The sequence below is a fragment of the Megalobrama amblycephala genome, linkage group LG4 (genome assembly GCF_018812025.1).
Source record: "Megalobrama amblycephala isolate DHTTF-2021 linkage group LG4, ASM1881202v1, whole genome shotgun sequence".
NCBI lineage: Eukaryota > Metazoa > Chordata > Actinopteri > Cypriniformes > Xenocyprididae > Megalobrama > Megalobrama amblycephala.
The window spans coordinates 51,615,626-51,628,525 of NC_063047.1; the positions used below are offsets into that span (position 1 = coordinate 51,615,626).

General features: G+C 36.9%; 1 protein-coding gene across 2 annotated transcripts in view; it reads right to left on the bottom strand.

The window, feature by feature from the left end:
* Window positions 1-763: 763 nt before the first annotated feature.
* Window positions 764-12,900, bottom strand: part of lhx3 (LIM homeobox 3) — a 13,010-nt gene continuing 873 nt past the window's right edge. Inside the window, exons 1-6 of one of the 2 annotated variants that reach the window (XM_048189902.1) lie at window positions 10,773-11,087; window positions 8,426-8,597; window positions 8,151-8,353; window positions 6,216-6,367; window positions 5,484-5,655; window positions 764-2,149 (exon numbers count right to left, since the gene is read on the bottom strand). In XM_048189902.1, the coding sequence (XP_048045859.1) occupies window positions 1,731-2,149; window positions 5,484-5,655; window positions 6,216-6,367; window positions 8,151-8,353; window positions 8,426-8,597; window positions 10,773-10,854 (1,200 nt within the window). In that variant the 5' untranslated portion in view covers window positions 10,855-11,087 and the 3' untranslated portion in view covers window positions 764-1,730. Of the gene's footprint in view, window positions 2,150-5,483; window positions 5,656-6,215; window positions 6,368-8,150; window positions 8,354-8,425; window positions 8,598-10,772; window positions 11,088-12,900 lie in introns of those variants that run through there. The other variant, XM_048189903.1, reaches the window with a different exon arrangement.

Sequence of the window (12,900 nt, forward strand, 5' to 3'; positions counted from 1 at the left end):
ACTAAGTCATTATTATAGGACATACTAAGTCTTGACATTATGTCATAATTATGAGATAAAATTTGAAATTATGACAGTCATAATTATAGCATTAAGTCAGAATTATGAGAAAAAGTCTACATTAAGTAGCCTAATAATTTCAACTTTTTATGTCATACTTCCAATTTTGCAGGTTTATGTCAGAATTTCGGCCTTTTTTTTCATATTGTGGCGGAAATGGGCTTCCATAAATTACCCTTAGAAAGTTCACTGTTATGTCATGTCTAAACACACAGCCACTCACAAAACAGCAGCTATATTTCATCTGTGTAATAGAATCAAACTTTGAAATAGTAAACAAACTGAACCCTGACATGCTAATGGATTGAATATTTCTCTCCGGTTGGGGCAAGTGGGCAAACATGGCACGCTTATCTCCAAATCGACATGTTGCAGTGCCGTCCGCATCGAATTTCTCTGCTAAAGAGGCGTTGAACTCTTGATACGCCTTTGGTCACAAGCCAGACCGGCAATTCGCCGACTCAGCCAGATCCGGGTCCATTATCTGTGCCCTGATATAAGATCAATGTGATTAATCTCGGAAAAAAAGAAATAAATATCCAAGCTCGTTCTAACCCTCTCGCTGCCAACGAGCTACTGGAGAAACCTCGGATCAGATGGCCGCGGCGTCTTTAGAGCCGCATAACAATGGAGCGGCTATAAACAGCACAGAAATCTGCATCCTTTTAGCAAATGAAGGAATAAAAAAGCACCACAGTGTTAAATATCTCTGCCAGGAAGCGATGGCTGCTTGAGGATTTCACTGACAAATTTATTAAACCACTTAACCATCATCAGAGAGAATAAATAAGACATAAAACATTTTTTCCACATATATAACACATAGAGGCCAAACGTTTCCAACAGAGTGAAATGAACGAGACACGTCTGAAAACACACAAATGCATAGAGGTACTCCTACTAATTAGAAAGAGACAACAACTACAACTTGTCTATCCCTGTTGTGTAACATACAAAGTCCTAATGTCTCTGTGATCGTATTGTCCAAGGGGGTTGTATAAAAATAAAGACTCCACATTGATAAAATGTTATATAATGTACATAGACATTTGGCAATGACCAAAACTGGTGATATCACATTTATACACATCGGTAACAGCAATGATGGATGATGACTGGTGGAAATTTCATCTGACGAGCATCTTGGTCTACCATAATTCTCATTTGGAGATAAGATAATAAAAAATAAAACGTTGTATAATTAAAAGTTATGGTCTAAAGGCCTGTTCACACCAATATTAGCGTCCACATTCGTTCTGTCGCTTTAAATGCTCGAGCTCTTAAAAGCAAGATTGATTCTGATTTGCTGTCAGTGTTCTTATGATTCATCAGCTGAAAAAAATCGCTCTGAAAGTGATTCCAACAATATCGTTTCACTGTGCCGTTATCGTTACAGTTGGACTCGCCTATTCTTATATATTTAGAACAATTTTTTAGAACTGTATCTTTATGTGAACGGGCCTTTAGTGTGGTAAAAGCTCCTCACAATGTCGTGTCCTTGTAGAACCAAACAGAAGTCCTTGGCGAGACTCAAGTCTTGGATCCATCGCTAACCAATTTCCAAATGTTCAACTCTACGGAAAAATAGAGAAGATTCAAGGTTCAGCCATCCACTGAGTAATTCCAGTTCCCCGCCACTGTCTATACAAGAGTCTCTTCCCAAATGTGCATCAGAATTGGGCATGATCCACCTCATCCAACCAGGACGCCGGGCTGGCGGGGAAGTCCGGATACCCACCGCTGCTCCCCGTGGACAAATCAGAGCTCGGCCCGTTTCCCCCGGCCATCATTCGAGTCATGTTCTGGCCTCCGCTCTGAGCCACCATGGGCAGGCCGGACTCTGGGTAGACGAGGCTGGAGATGAGGGGCTGGTGTCTGGGAAGAGCCTGTAGCGAACCTGGAGACTGCGGAAGGCTGTAGGGGCTGCTGGCCTGGATGTCGTGGTACTGCTCCTGCGAGGGGATGATGGCGCCGTGTTCCAGGGGGAACGGCGGATGACCTCCGCCCTGACGACTCAGAGCCGGAGAACTTTCGCTCAGACTGCTGTAAATGCCGTTGGAGTGACCCAGGTCAGACATGGGCGGCTCGTCTGTGCACAGAACAGGACAGAAATCACAGTGAGTGGTGGATCATGGCAGTTTACTGTCAGCAGAAAAAGATCTATATAGACGATCTCACAGCAATTTGTACGTATTTTATGAGGTGGCTAATTTGTACGAATTCATATGACCTCCCTTGTATTTGCATGTTTTTTTTGCTAAATCGTACGAGTTGCCAAATTTGTGTGAATTCGTACGAATGACCTACCCCTAACCCCGCCCCTAAACCTACCCATCACTGGAGTTTAGACAAATCCTACGAATTCGTACGAGTGAGGTCGTAAGAATTCATACAGATTAGCCACGTAAAATACGTATGAATTGGTTGTGAGATAGCGCTGATATAGAAGCTTACAGTGTTTCGTAAGGCACTTCATATATAGAACCTTTTAGGGGGTTCCCATCCTGGGATCACTTTTTGGATTTGGTAATGCTGTCAATTTTTAATATATTTTATATTGTAATAATTTCATATAGGGCTGCACGATTTATCACGATAAAATCGCACGCGATATGGCAAAGGCTGCGATTATTTAATGCGTGGCTTGTCAGAGCTTTACGGCTCTGTGATCAGTAGTAAATGCTTCTCCATCTGAAAGCCAGAGGGCGCTCTTGCGCAGAAAATCAAAATATGCCCTGCAGCAGAAGAAGATAACACACGCTGTAGCTGAATAAACAGAAGACTGAAATGCTTTGATTAATTAAACATGACTAATAAACACACAACTGCCTTATTCTGTGTAAGAAGCCACATCATCTCACAGAAGGATGCTCAACTGTCTTTATGAAGTGAGTTTGGAGTAAAAACATGTTATTAAATGTTGTCTTTTGTTAAACAAGATGTTAATAAATGCTTGCTTTTTCAAATGTACATTATAAGCGACTCAAACTCGCAGTGCTTTCAGATGGATTAGCATTTGGAGCCATATTTCATTGACAAGCTGCACATAAAAAACAATCGCAGCCTTTGCGATTTCATAATCGCACTAAGAATTCCGTTTAAGCGATAATCACGTTCAAGTTCAATGTTATTTTTCATATCGTGCAATATATCGTGCAGCCCTAATTTCATATTTAATCTCCAAATAATGTAGAAGCATAAAACAGTATGATTTAAATATTTTTGTTTTAACAGGTATAACATGTCCAGAATCAAAGCACTTATTAAATACTTAACAGTCTTCACAGCATAATTTAGATTAGATTATAGATGAATTTTTATTAAAGCTACAAAAGTTATTCAGTTAAGAGCAGTGAGTGATTTTCTTTTTCTTTTGTAATTTGATTAACATTAATGGCAGACTGGTTTAGATGGTTTATTAGGCTGCTGTCACTTTAAGACCTGCCCCATGTGATGCTTATATGTGTCTGAACTCTTTGTGTTTTCTTAAGACTGTGTTTAAAAGGATTCTCGATAAAACGGTCATTTTGGCATAATTTTGTGTGTTTTTTTGTCTGCTCAGATTTTGCTACCTTCTATTAAAACAGTAGGTTGCACAATTTGACAGCGAAAAATGCTGCCTCTCAGATTGTGCCACCAGCTTCATATTAATGTGGTTTGAGGCTTTAATGATGTCCTTATCTACCCTACCCTAAACCTACCCTTAAAACAATGCAATTATAGTGTTGGTAGCACAATCTGATAGTTAACATTATTTGTCAGAACACTGGCGCGCTGTTTGAAGCGGCTTTCTGTGTGCACGAGTCTGTGTTTGTCACACAGATGAGCCATTTTGTGTCTTGTCGCGCTTGAATGGTTTAAAAGCATTTGCATGAATAAGAGTGTGATCACATGTAATGTTAGCTAAAGGATGACGGAAGAATTGATGCTGCTTAATTGAGTTATATATTTTTAACGAATGCGATTAAATGTTCAGTTTAACACGTTAAAAATGTTTAGCAAATTACACAGCATCTGTTTTTCTGTCATTTTTAGCTAGCATTACATGTGATCACGCTCCTAATTTTGACAGCACTAGGATTTCAACGCGAGTTTATGTTTGTATTTAGCGTGCTATTTACACGATGAAATTACTTTTTGCGTGCATATGATAGCATTGGGTAGGATTAGTCGATGGTGTGGCGTATTATATTCACGCCAAAATGCACGCCAAAAACATGCGGATCATATGCACGCCGAAAAGTGCATGTCATATTCAGAAAATTGTGCATCATATGCACATGAAAAGTGCATGCACGTCAAACACGTGCGTATCATATGCAAGCCAATGGTAACTTCTGCGTATAAATAGCACGCCAAATAGAAGCACAAAATCGTGCAATTGATACACACTTTCATGAGATCGGGCTCAGAATTTAGTTTTAGTATTTTTTTAATCTTAAAAATAGTTGTATTAACCAGCAAAAATAATTGTATTAAACAGTTCGAGAATATATCCGCTGAAATCACCTGTTAAACGTGAAAGCAGTCATTTAAAACGTTACAAACTGTAGAACCTTTTTCTTCGGGAAACTTTTTTTCCCTATCACATATTTTAATAGGCTAATTATCATAAATTAGGTATCATTCGAAAGCTAAAACTCTCAAAATTCATTCATACAATTTTAGAGGCAACATTATTTTGTAAAATATATATTTTGTATAAAATAAAGGTAACACTTTACAATAACACTTTACAATATTTTGTAATTAGCAATAACTAGCCTACAGCATTTATTAATCTTAGTTAATGTTAATCTCAACATTTGCTAATGCATTATTAAAATTAAAAAAGTTGTGTGTTAACATTTGTTAATGTAGCCTACTTTGAATTAAAATGAACATGAACATTTATAAATGCTGTTCATGTTAGTTAATGCATTAAATAATGTTAACAGATGAGACCTAATTGTGAAGTGTTAGATTTGCTTTACAGTAAACATAAACTTCTATAACTTCTTTCATTTTTGAAGTGCTTTCATATCTTAAATAATCTGCTGAGTGTCTTCAAAAAGAGACCAACCTTAGGTCTGTATTTCAAAACATTCTTGAATTACATTTCAGTTCAGATCTGAGCTCAGAAAGGGTTAACACGGCGGTTAACAGGCTAAAGAAATTCATGATGCAACAATTTAATTATCTTAAAAATCCCTTGCTATTTGTGATGGACCCCAGAATTACGACCAAAAGTCTCACTGAAAAAAAAAAAAAAAAAAAAAAAACTGGCACTCAAACGCTCACTTTCCCATTCATTTTCCAAATAGGCGTTTCAGAAAACGATTCAATAAAGCCTTGAATCAAATGTTCAGCATTGCAACACTTGATTCATGAACACTTTGGAGTGATGAATATGCACTGATAGTGTTTTGGGGGGTTAAACACACCTGTGAAGGAGACTTCAGCGTCGCTGTCCATGCCCTCCTCCTGAGTGCTGTCTTTATCTGATTTGGAGCTGCCGCGCGACCTCTTCATGTTTCTGAAATACTGACCCCATCTCTGTCTGCCCGCGTCTTTTTTCAGTCTTTTCTCCTTCGCTCTTCTGTTTTGAAACCAGACCTGCGCAGAAACATGGGTCAGTTTTCACTCCATCCCAACCTGATCTTACAAACACATTGGAGGAACCACTTTAAAAAAAAAAGTTGTAGTAAAGTAAAAAGCTGACCTGAGCCTTAAAATGATTTTTGTTGGTTTTTGACATAAAACAACACAAAACTGAAATTATTATTTTTATTTATTTATTTTTTTTCTTCATATAATTAGCATCAACACAGATACAAAGCATGATGACATACTGGATAAATGTATGCACACTTTTATCAAGCTCAATCGATCATGTGACCTGTACATTCCATGCGCGAAATTTAGTGCAAAATATTCTACATTAAATAATAATAGAGAATATGCATAGGCTACATGTGTATAATAGGGAAACATAATGATATATACCCAGTTTTCAGTTGATTTCAGTAAATTTAATCGCCAGCTAACCTAAAAAAATATGCATCGTTTGATTTAATATCAGACTAGAAGTTATTTTTCAGGGTCAGATAAACAACCGCACGTTGTCGCGGTGTAGTTGTGTTTTAATGAATATGAAATGATACTGCAGATGTTACCTGCACCACCCGCATGTCAAGGCCGGTCTCTGATGACAGCTGCTCGCGCACGTGTCGCGCGGGTTTCGGCGAGTTATTGTACGCGTTCTTCAGCGTCTCCAGCTGTTTGGCGGTGATTGTTGTGCGGGGTCGTTTTGCAGTCGAATCCGCCTCTGTTAAATTAAAAAGGAAAGAAAAAACATAGTTTGAGTAAAAAGGAATATATGTCTTGTTCCACAAACATTGCCTGGAAAAGAGGCGTATTTGAGGTGTAACGCGCTTCTTAAATATCGTGAGGATGATATTCTGTTCTTTTCTGTTTTGAGAGGTAACATGTACTTCATGTTAGTTGAAAAATAGAAAATCGTTATTTTTTAGGAACAAAAGGTCAATTCCAAATAGATCCTTAAATAATTGCACATCACTATTCTATTCTATTCTATTCTATTCTATTCTATTCTATTCTATTCTAAATGGAACGTTGGTGAAGTGAAGGCATTAAACATTTCGAATGCAGTTATTCAGTGGGATGTAAGTTCATCTCAAGGGTCACAGTCCTCAATAATTCACAACGAACCTTCCGTCTCTGTGATGTGAGAAATGTTATTTAAAATTTTATATAATTTAATTTAACGGAACAAATGTATTTCTTATTAGACAGTAACATTTATTTTTCTTTTTTCGAGACACATGCCTATTTTAACATCTGTTCTATTCTAATGCTGGGTTAAAAACAACCCAAGTTGGGTTGAGAATGGACAAACCCAGCGATTGGGTTGTTTTAACTCAGTAGTTGGGTTAAATGTTTTTTCAACCTGCTGGGTAGTTTTATTTAACCGAACTATTGTTTAAAAACGACTAAATGTCTGGCTTAAAATGAACCCAAAATAGGTTGGAAATTAAAAATCAGACACATAATTACTAGAGGCAACATTAATAATCAAAAGGTGAACATTTATTAATAAGCAATTTAATAAATGTTTATTATTTAACTATTATTCATTAAACGTATTAATAAATGTTAATTTATTAAACATTAATAATTTTTTTTTTTTTTTTTTTTTTTTTTTTTTCAATTTCCAACATACTTTTGGTTAATTTTAAGCAAGAAATATAGTAATTTTTAAACAATAGTTGAGTTAAATAAAACTACCCAGCAGGTTTGGCAAACATTTAACCCAACCGCTGGGTTAAAACAACCCAATCACTGGGTTTGTCCATTTTCAACCCAGCATTTTTAGAGTGTACTGTTCTATTCTATTCTACACTCTTATTCCATTAAGAAGATTTTTCCATAGCACAAATGATTTTAATAGTGGGGGAAAAAAATCGGATTATTAAAATGTAATTCGAACTATAAAAAAATGGTTCTTTTAAGAACTGTGTATTGAAAAGTTTTATTCCAGAATGGTTCTTCTCCTAATGGAACCTTTATTTTTAAATGTCTATTCTATTCTATTCTATTCTATTCTATTCTATTCTATTCTATTCTATTCTATGATGTCAGTACTTAAACCCCTGTATTAAACATTTCGTACACATTCAGCGGTGTTCAGTGTAAGTTCATCTTCTCAATGGATGACTCTAACTCCTTCCCAGACTCCATTTCCAAATAAATCACTACCCGATTCGTATTAAAGCGCTGAATCCGGCTGAAAACTGCCCCGAATGCAGATCGTGTCCGTCTCTCTGTTCGGCTCTGCCGCTGCTCTATGCGGCTCTGGCACTTATCGATCCGGAGGCTGGCGGGTTCGCAATTACCTGAGCCGGGTCAGATGTTTATGGACGAGCGCACGACCAGCAAGATTAAGTTCAGCGTTAAAAGCAGCCAATCAATGCGAGGCCATTGAATGAAAGAAGTAAAACAATTAAGACTTTGAGAACTGTGCTTGCTCAAACAGAACTTCTCCGATTGTCTCATCTGCTGAATAAAGCAGCATGTGGATGATGATGTACCTCTCTGTTTGGCGGTCTCGTAATCGGCTTTACACACCAGTCGACTGTCCTCCATCAGGTAATACTCGTCACCTGTGGCCAGCTGCCTCTTACACACGATACAGGCGAAGCAGTGCAGGTGATACACGAAGTCCTGCGCCCTCCGGACCACCTGTGTCGGCGGGATACCCTGCTGACACGCCGCGCACTTGGTGCCGAACCTCCTGCGGACAAACACTGGTCAGATCGGATGCCATCCGAAGTGTGAGGAAAGAGCTCGAGCGTGAGGAACTCACTTGAAGAAGTCGTCTTTGCAGTAGACGCTGTCGCCCCGGCTGAAGCATTTCTCGGCCAGCTGAGACTGACAGTCGCTGCATTTCAGGCACTTGCTGTGCCAGTGTCGATCCAGAACCTTCAGGATGAAGCGATCCACGATGTGCTGATTACAGCCCGCGCAAACAGGGATATCTGGGAAACAAGAGAGCGGTTCATACTATTAAATGCTGTCATGAACCTTTCTTTTCAAAAAAAAAAAAAAAAAAAAAAAAAAGGGCTATATACAATCTAAAAACCCAAGTTGGGTTAAAAATGGACAAACCCAGTGGTTGGGTTAAATGTTTGACCAACATGCTGGCCAGTTTTATTTAACCCAACTATTATTTACAAATGACTGTATGACATGGCTTAAAATGAGCCCAAAATATGTTGGAATTTAAAATCAGACACATAATTACTAGAGGCAACAATAATAATCAAAAGTTGAACATTTATTAATAAGCAATTTAATAAAGGTTTATTGTTTAATTATTCATTAAACGTATTAATGAATGTTCATTTATTAAACATATTAATAAATGTTAATTTCTAACATACTTTGGGTTCATTTTAAGCAAGAAATACAGTAATTTTTAAACAATAGTTCAGTTAAATAAAACTACCCAGCAGGTTGAGCAAACATTTAACCCAACCGCTGGGTTTGTCCATTTTCAACCCAACCTGGGTTTTTTTAACCATGTTTTTAACCCAGCATATATATATATATATATATATATATATATATATATATATATATATATATATATATATATATATATATATATATATATATATATATATATATATATGTATGTATATATAACAAAGCTCTGCTTTCAGTAAAACATTAAATTTCATCCCAATAATATTCCCAACACGATATTATCGCGGCTTGTTTTCTATGCGCGAAAAAGCTTCCTGAACACACCCTTCACCGAGAAATTATTATAACTATTCCGTTTAATATCAAAAGAGCACCAAAAATAAACTCAAAGAACTACAAGACGACAAGAAATTGCTGGAATTTAACGAAACTTTGAACCTGGATACGACATAAACATAATTCCAGCGAAATTTATTATTATTATTATTTGGAATATTATTGTTATTGTTATTGTTATTATATTAATTAAATAAAATGAATAATAGTAATAATAAAGCCGTATTTAGGCATACTGTATTATTATTATTATTATTTTTTACTTTTAAATTAATAATAATAGGATATTTACTGTAGCCTATTATTATTATTATTATTATTATTATTATCATACAGTATTCCAGCATGTCTCAGTGATAAATCACACTGTAACTCAAGGTCACAGTAAACTCCACTGGTAAACAGACGATCTCTTTATTACAGTAATCATTCTCTTTAACAGCGTAAAACTGAGAACGCGCTCACTTTGTGTTCAAGTATTTATGATGTACATCTAAAGTATGTATTAAAAGCAACAACCTTTCCATTGCACAGGTACATAAAGCACATAAAATAAAAACAGCTTGAATAAATATAACAATAACAATAAATACAACGCATTAATAATAATATTTGTTGTTGTTTTTGTTCTAATTAAAGCCAATAAAAAACAAACAAACAAACAAACAAAAACTTAAATTTCATAAACACAGCTTTGATTAAATCATTTCTACTGTATCATATCTGGTTAAATTCAGATGAATATTTGAATATCCACTCGAGATATCCTGCTTGTTTTCTATAACAATTAAAGAATCAAGGCCGCGTCGCGTTTTATCTCACGAATCGAGTGTGTTTGCGCGTGCAGGTCCTCTCTGACATCACCGGACACGTCATGAACAGGTGCACGAGTATCAATTATTCAATCAAGCAGCGTCTCTAATGATTAGTCTATAAATCTCCACTGTTTCTCCTTCAAACAGTCTCTTCTGAAAGAGTTTCTGTCCTGCACTCAGAACGGCGGAAAATTGTCATTATTTCTCAACATTCATTTCCATAAATAAACCAAGAACAAATCAAACACTGATTTTGCACCTTAATATCTGTCATGCGCGTCAGATTTGCTAAAGCAGACATATGTTGTTTTGAGCCGCTGTTTGAGATTTAATCCCACCGACACACAATCATTCCTAATCCGCAGTATTAGAGCCGCGCGGAAAGCGTCACTCCCAGATGCGAATTCTACGGAGAAAAGATCCTTTGCAGTTAAATCAGATATAATTACCTATCAAAGTTAAGGTTAATACTTTCAGCAGCTCGCGCAAATCAACATGGGGTGCTTTATATTCGACTCAAATCAAACGCATAACTGCAAATGAAAATCAGCAGGAGTTTGATGTCGGCTGTACCTCTCCGTAACTCCTCTCTCTGCGTGAGTAAAGCCAAGAGCATCTCCGGCGAGTCCCGAGCCTTATTCTGCGCCATTTTCATTATTCCGACAAATGCATGCGATGATAACTATATGAGAGTTACATGAACTGGAGGAGGAGGAAGATGAAGTAGTAGTAGCGCGCGTGCCAGAGACAGATGCATCGCGCGCCTTGGGTTTCTGCGCCTTGTGGCTCTTGACGCGCGACAGAAACGCCGCCCCGTTACTCTGGTGACTGATAAAACAGATGACCATCACCTGGATAAAACCACACAGCAAAAGCAACACCAGAAGCCTCGCGGAGTTAAACGTCCATAAAATGTTTCATCATGCACAGAATCGCGTAGACTTTTATTCCCCAATCACACGATATGCCATAAATGTGTCTTATGATGCATTCAACTATTCACATGAGTAGTTGTGAATGGTGGAGAGTGTTTCCCCATCACATGAACATGAACTGTTCAAAATACACCATGTAGCACGTGTGAAACAGCTGCAGTTAATGAAGAAGACACATTTCTAATGCATCCGATGAAGAAAATGCATTCATATATTTTGTGCAATGAAAGCTCGTGAGAGTGCACAGTCAAAAACTACATTTTATCAGTCTTTGAATTATTTTCAGACATTTTCTTCAAATAGCACACATGCACGATGAAATTGAGGTTATTTAAATCAAGCAATTTTCATGCATTATTATTATTACTATTTTTTTAAATTCTCAAAACTGAATGATAGTGTGAATGATAGAATGAAGTGTATCTTCACTATAAACATATTTTCATGATTTGTTATTACATTTTTTCTTTTGTTATATCAACTTAGATGATAAATGTGATTCAGATAGCATAATATTTTGAGTTTCTGTTGATTACATCAATCGCCTTCATTGAATCCACTCAAATTTTATAATTTCAATGAACTCAAAATTTTAACGCAACCAGGTAACTTTCTTTTTTTAAGCTAAACCAACAATTATTTTTTTACAGTGTACTTGTGGCGGACAATAAATCTTATTTAGTTTATTAAATATGTTTAATAAATGCAAAATTCAATGCAAAACGAATGATTATTACAGCGACCTTTTGAAAACGTAATACGAAACTACAAATGTAACGCAACGCTTTTACTTCTTCAAAGCGAAAAACGCATTTGAGATGCACATAACCTGTGAACTTTTAAATCCAGATCGTTCCAATTTCTCTACACTGATTCGAATCGGACAACTGTTTGCTTTAGGAAAAAGAAAAGACAGTTGTGTGAAATGCTGATCGAGCTGATCAACATCCAGATGAATTTTATTGACACTGATCTGCTGTGCCTTGGGAAATCAGCTTTAGTGCCGCTGCGGCCCGACACATGATAAACTCAAAATCAATGCCACATTTGCCTGGGTTTTCTGACTTTATGAAGCACGTGTCGGTGAAAGGTGCTGCTTACTTTCAGCTTGATCATTTTTATGTCACATTGACCTTTGATGTAGCAAAATCTGACGGGGGAAAAAAAGCGCATTTTTTTTGTCAACCATTTTGGCTCCATGGCGCAACATCACTTCTCATTTTTTAAAATGTTTTAAAAAGGTTGAAATATTTTGCTGTGTTTTCGTTTTACTGTTTTAGCGAATTAATGGAATTAATTTGTAGTACTACTTAAGCTACATGTTAGTAATTAATAATTATTCACATTATAAAATAACGTTATCAAAGAAAACCTCTCCCCCTCACCACACGATGTGAGGATATTTCCGTCTCAAATGAACAGAACGCGTTCAGAAACACACAAACACGCCTTACACTAGCAGCAGTAATTGAATTAAACTCAAGCAGGGTCTCGGTGGTTCAGGTGCTGCACCTGTTGAGGGGAACCCGATACCTGTCGGGTTGTTTAAAGGGCGCGTGGATGGAGCTTCGGTCCACTCGTGGGTCTCTCATGGCAACCGTGACAGCACGCGCTTAACATCTGTTCCACGCGCTAACAATGTTGCTCATTACATATTCATACGGCGTCCGACAGACGAATGTTAACAGTCGAAAAAGGCAACTTATGAAAGTTAAAAAAGATTATCAATTAAAAAGTGTTTGGTGTTATTAACTCTGAAGATCATG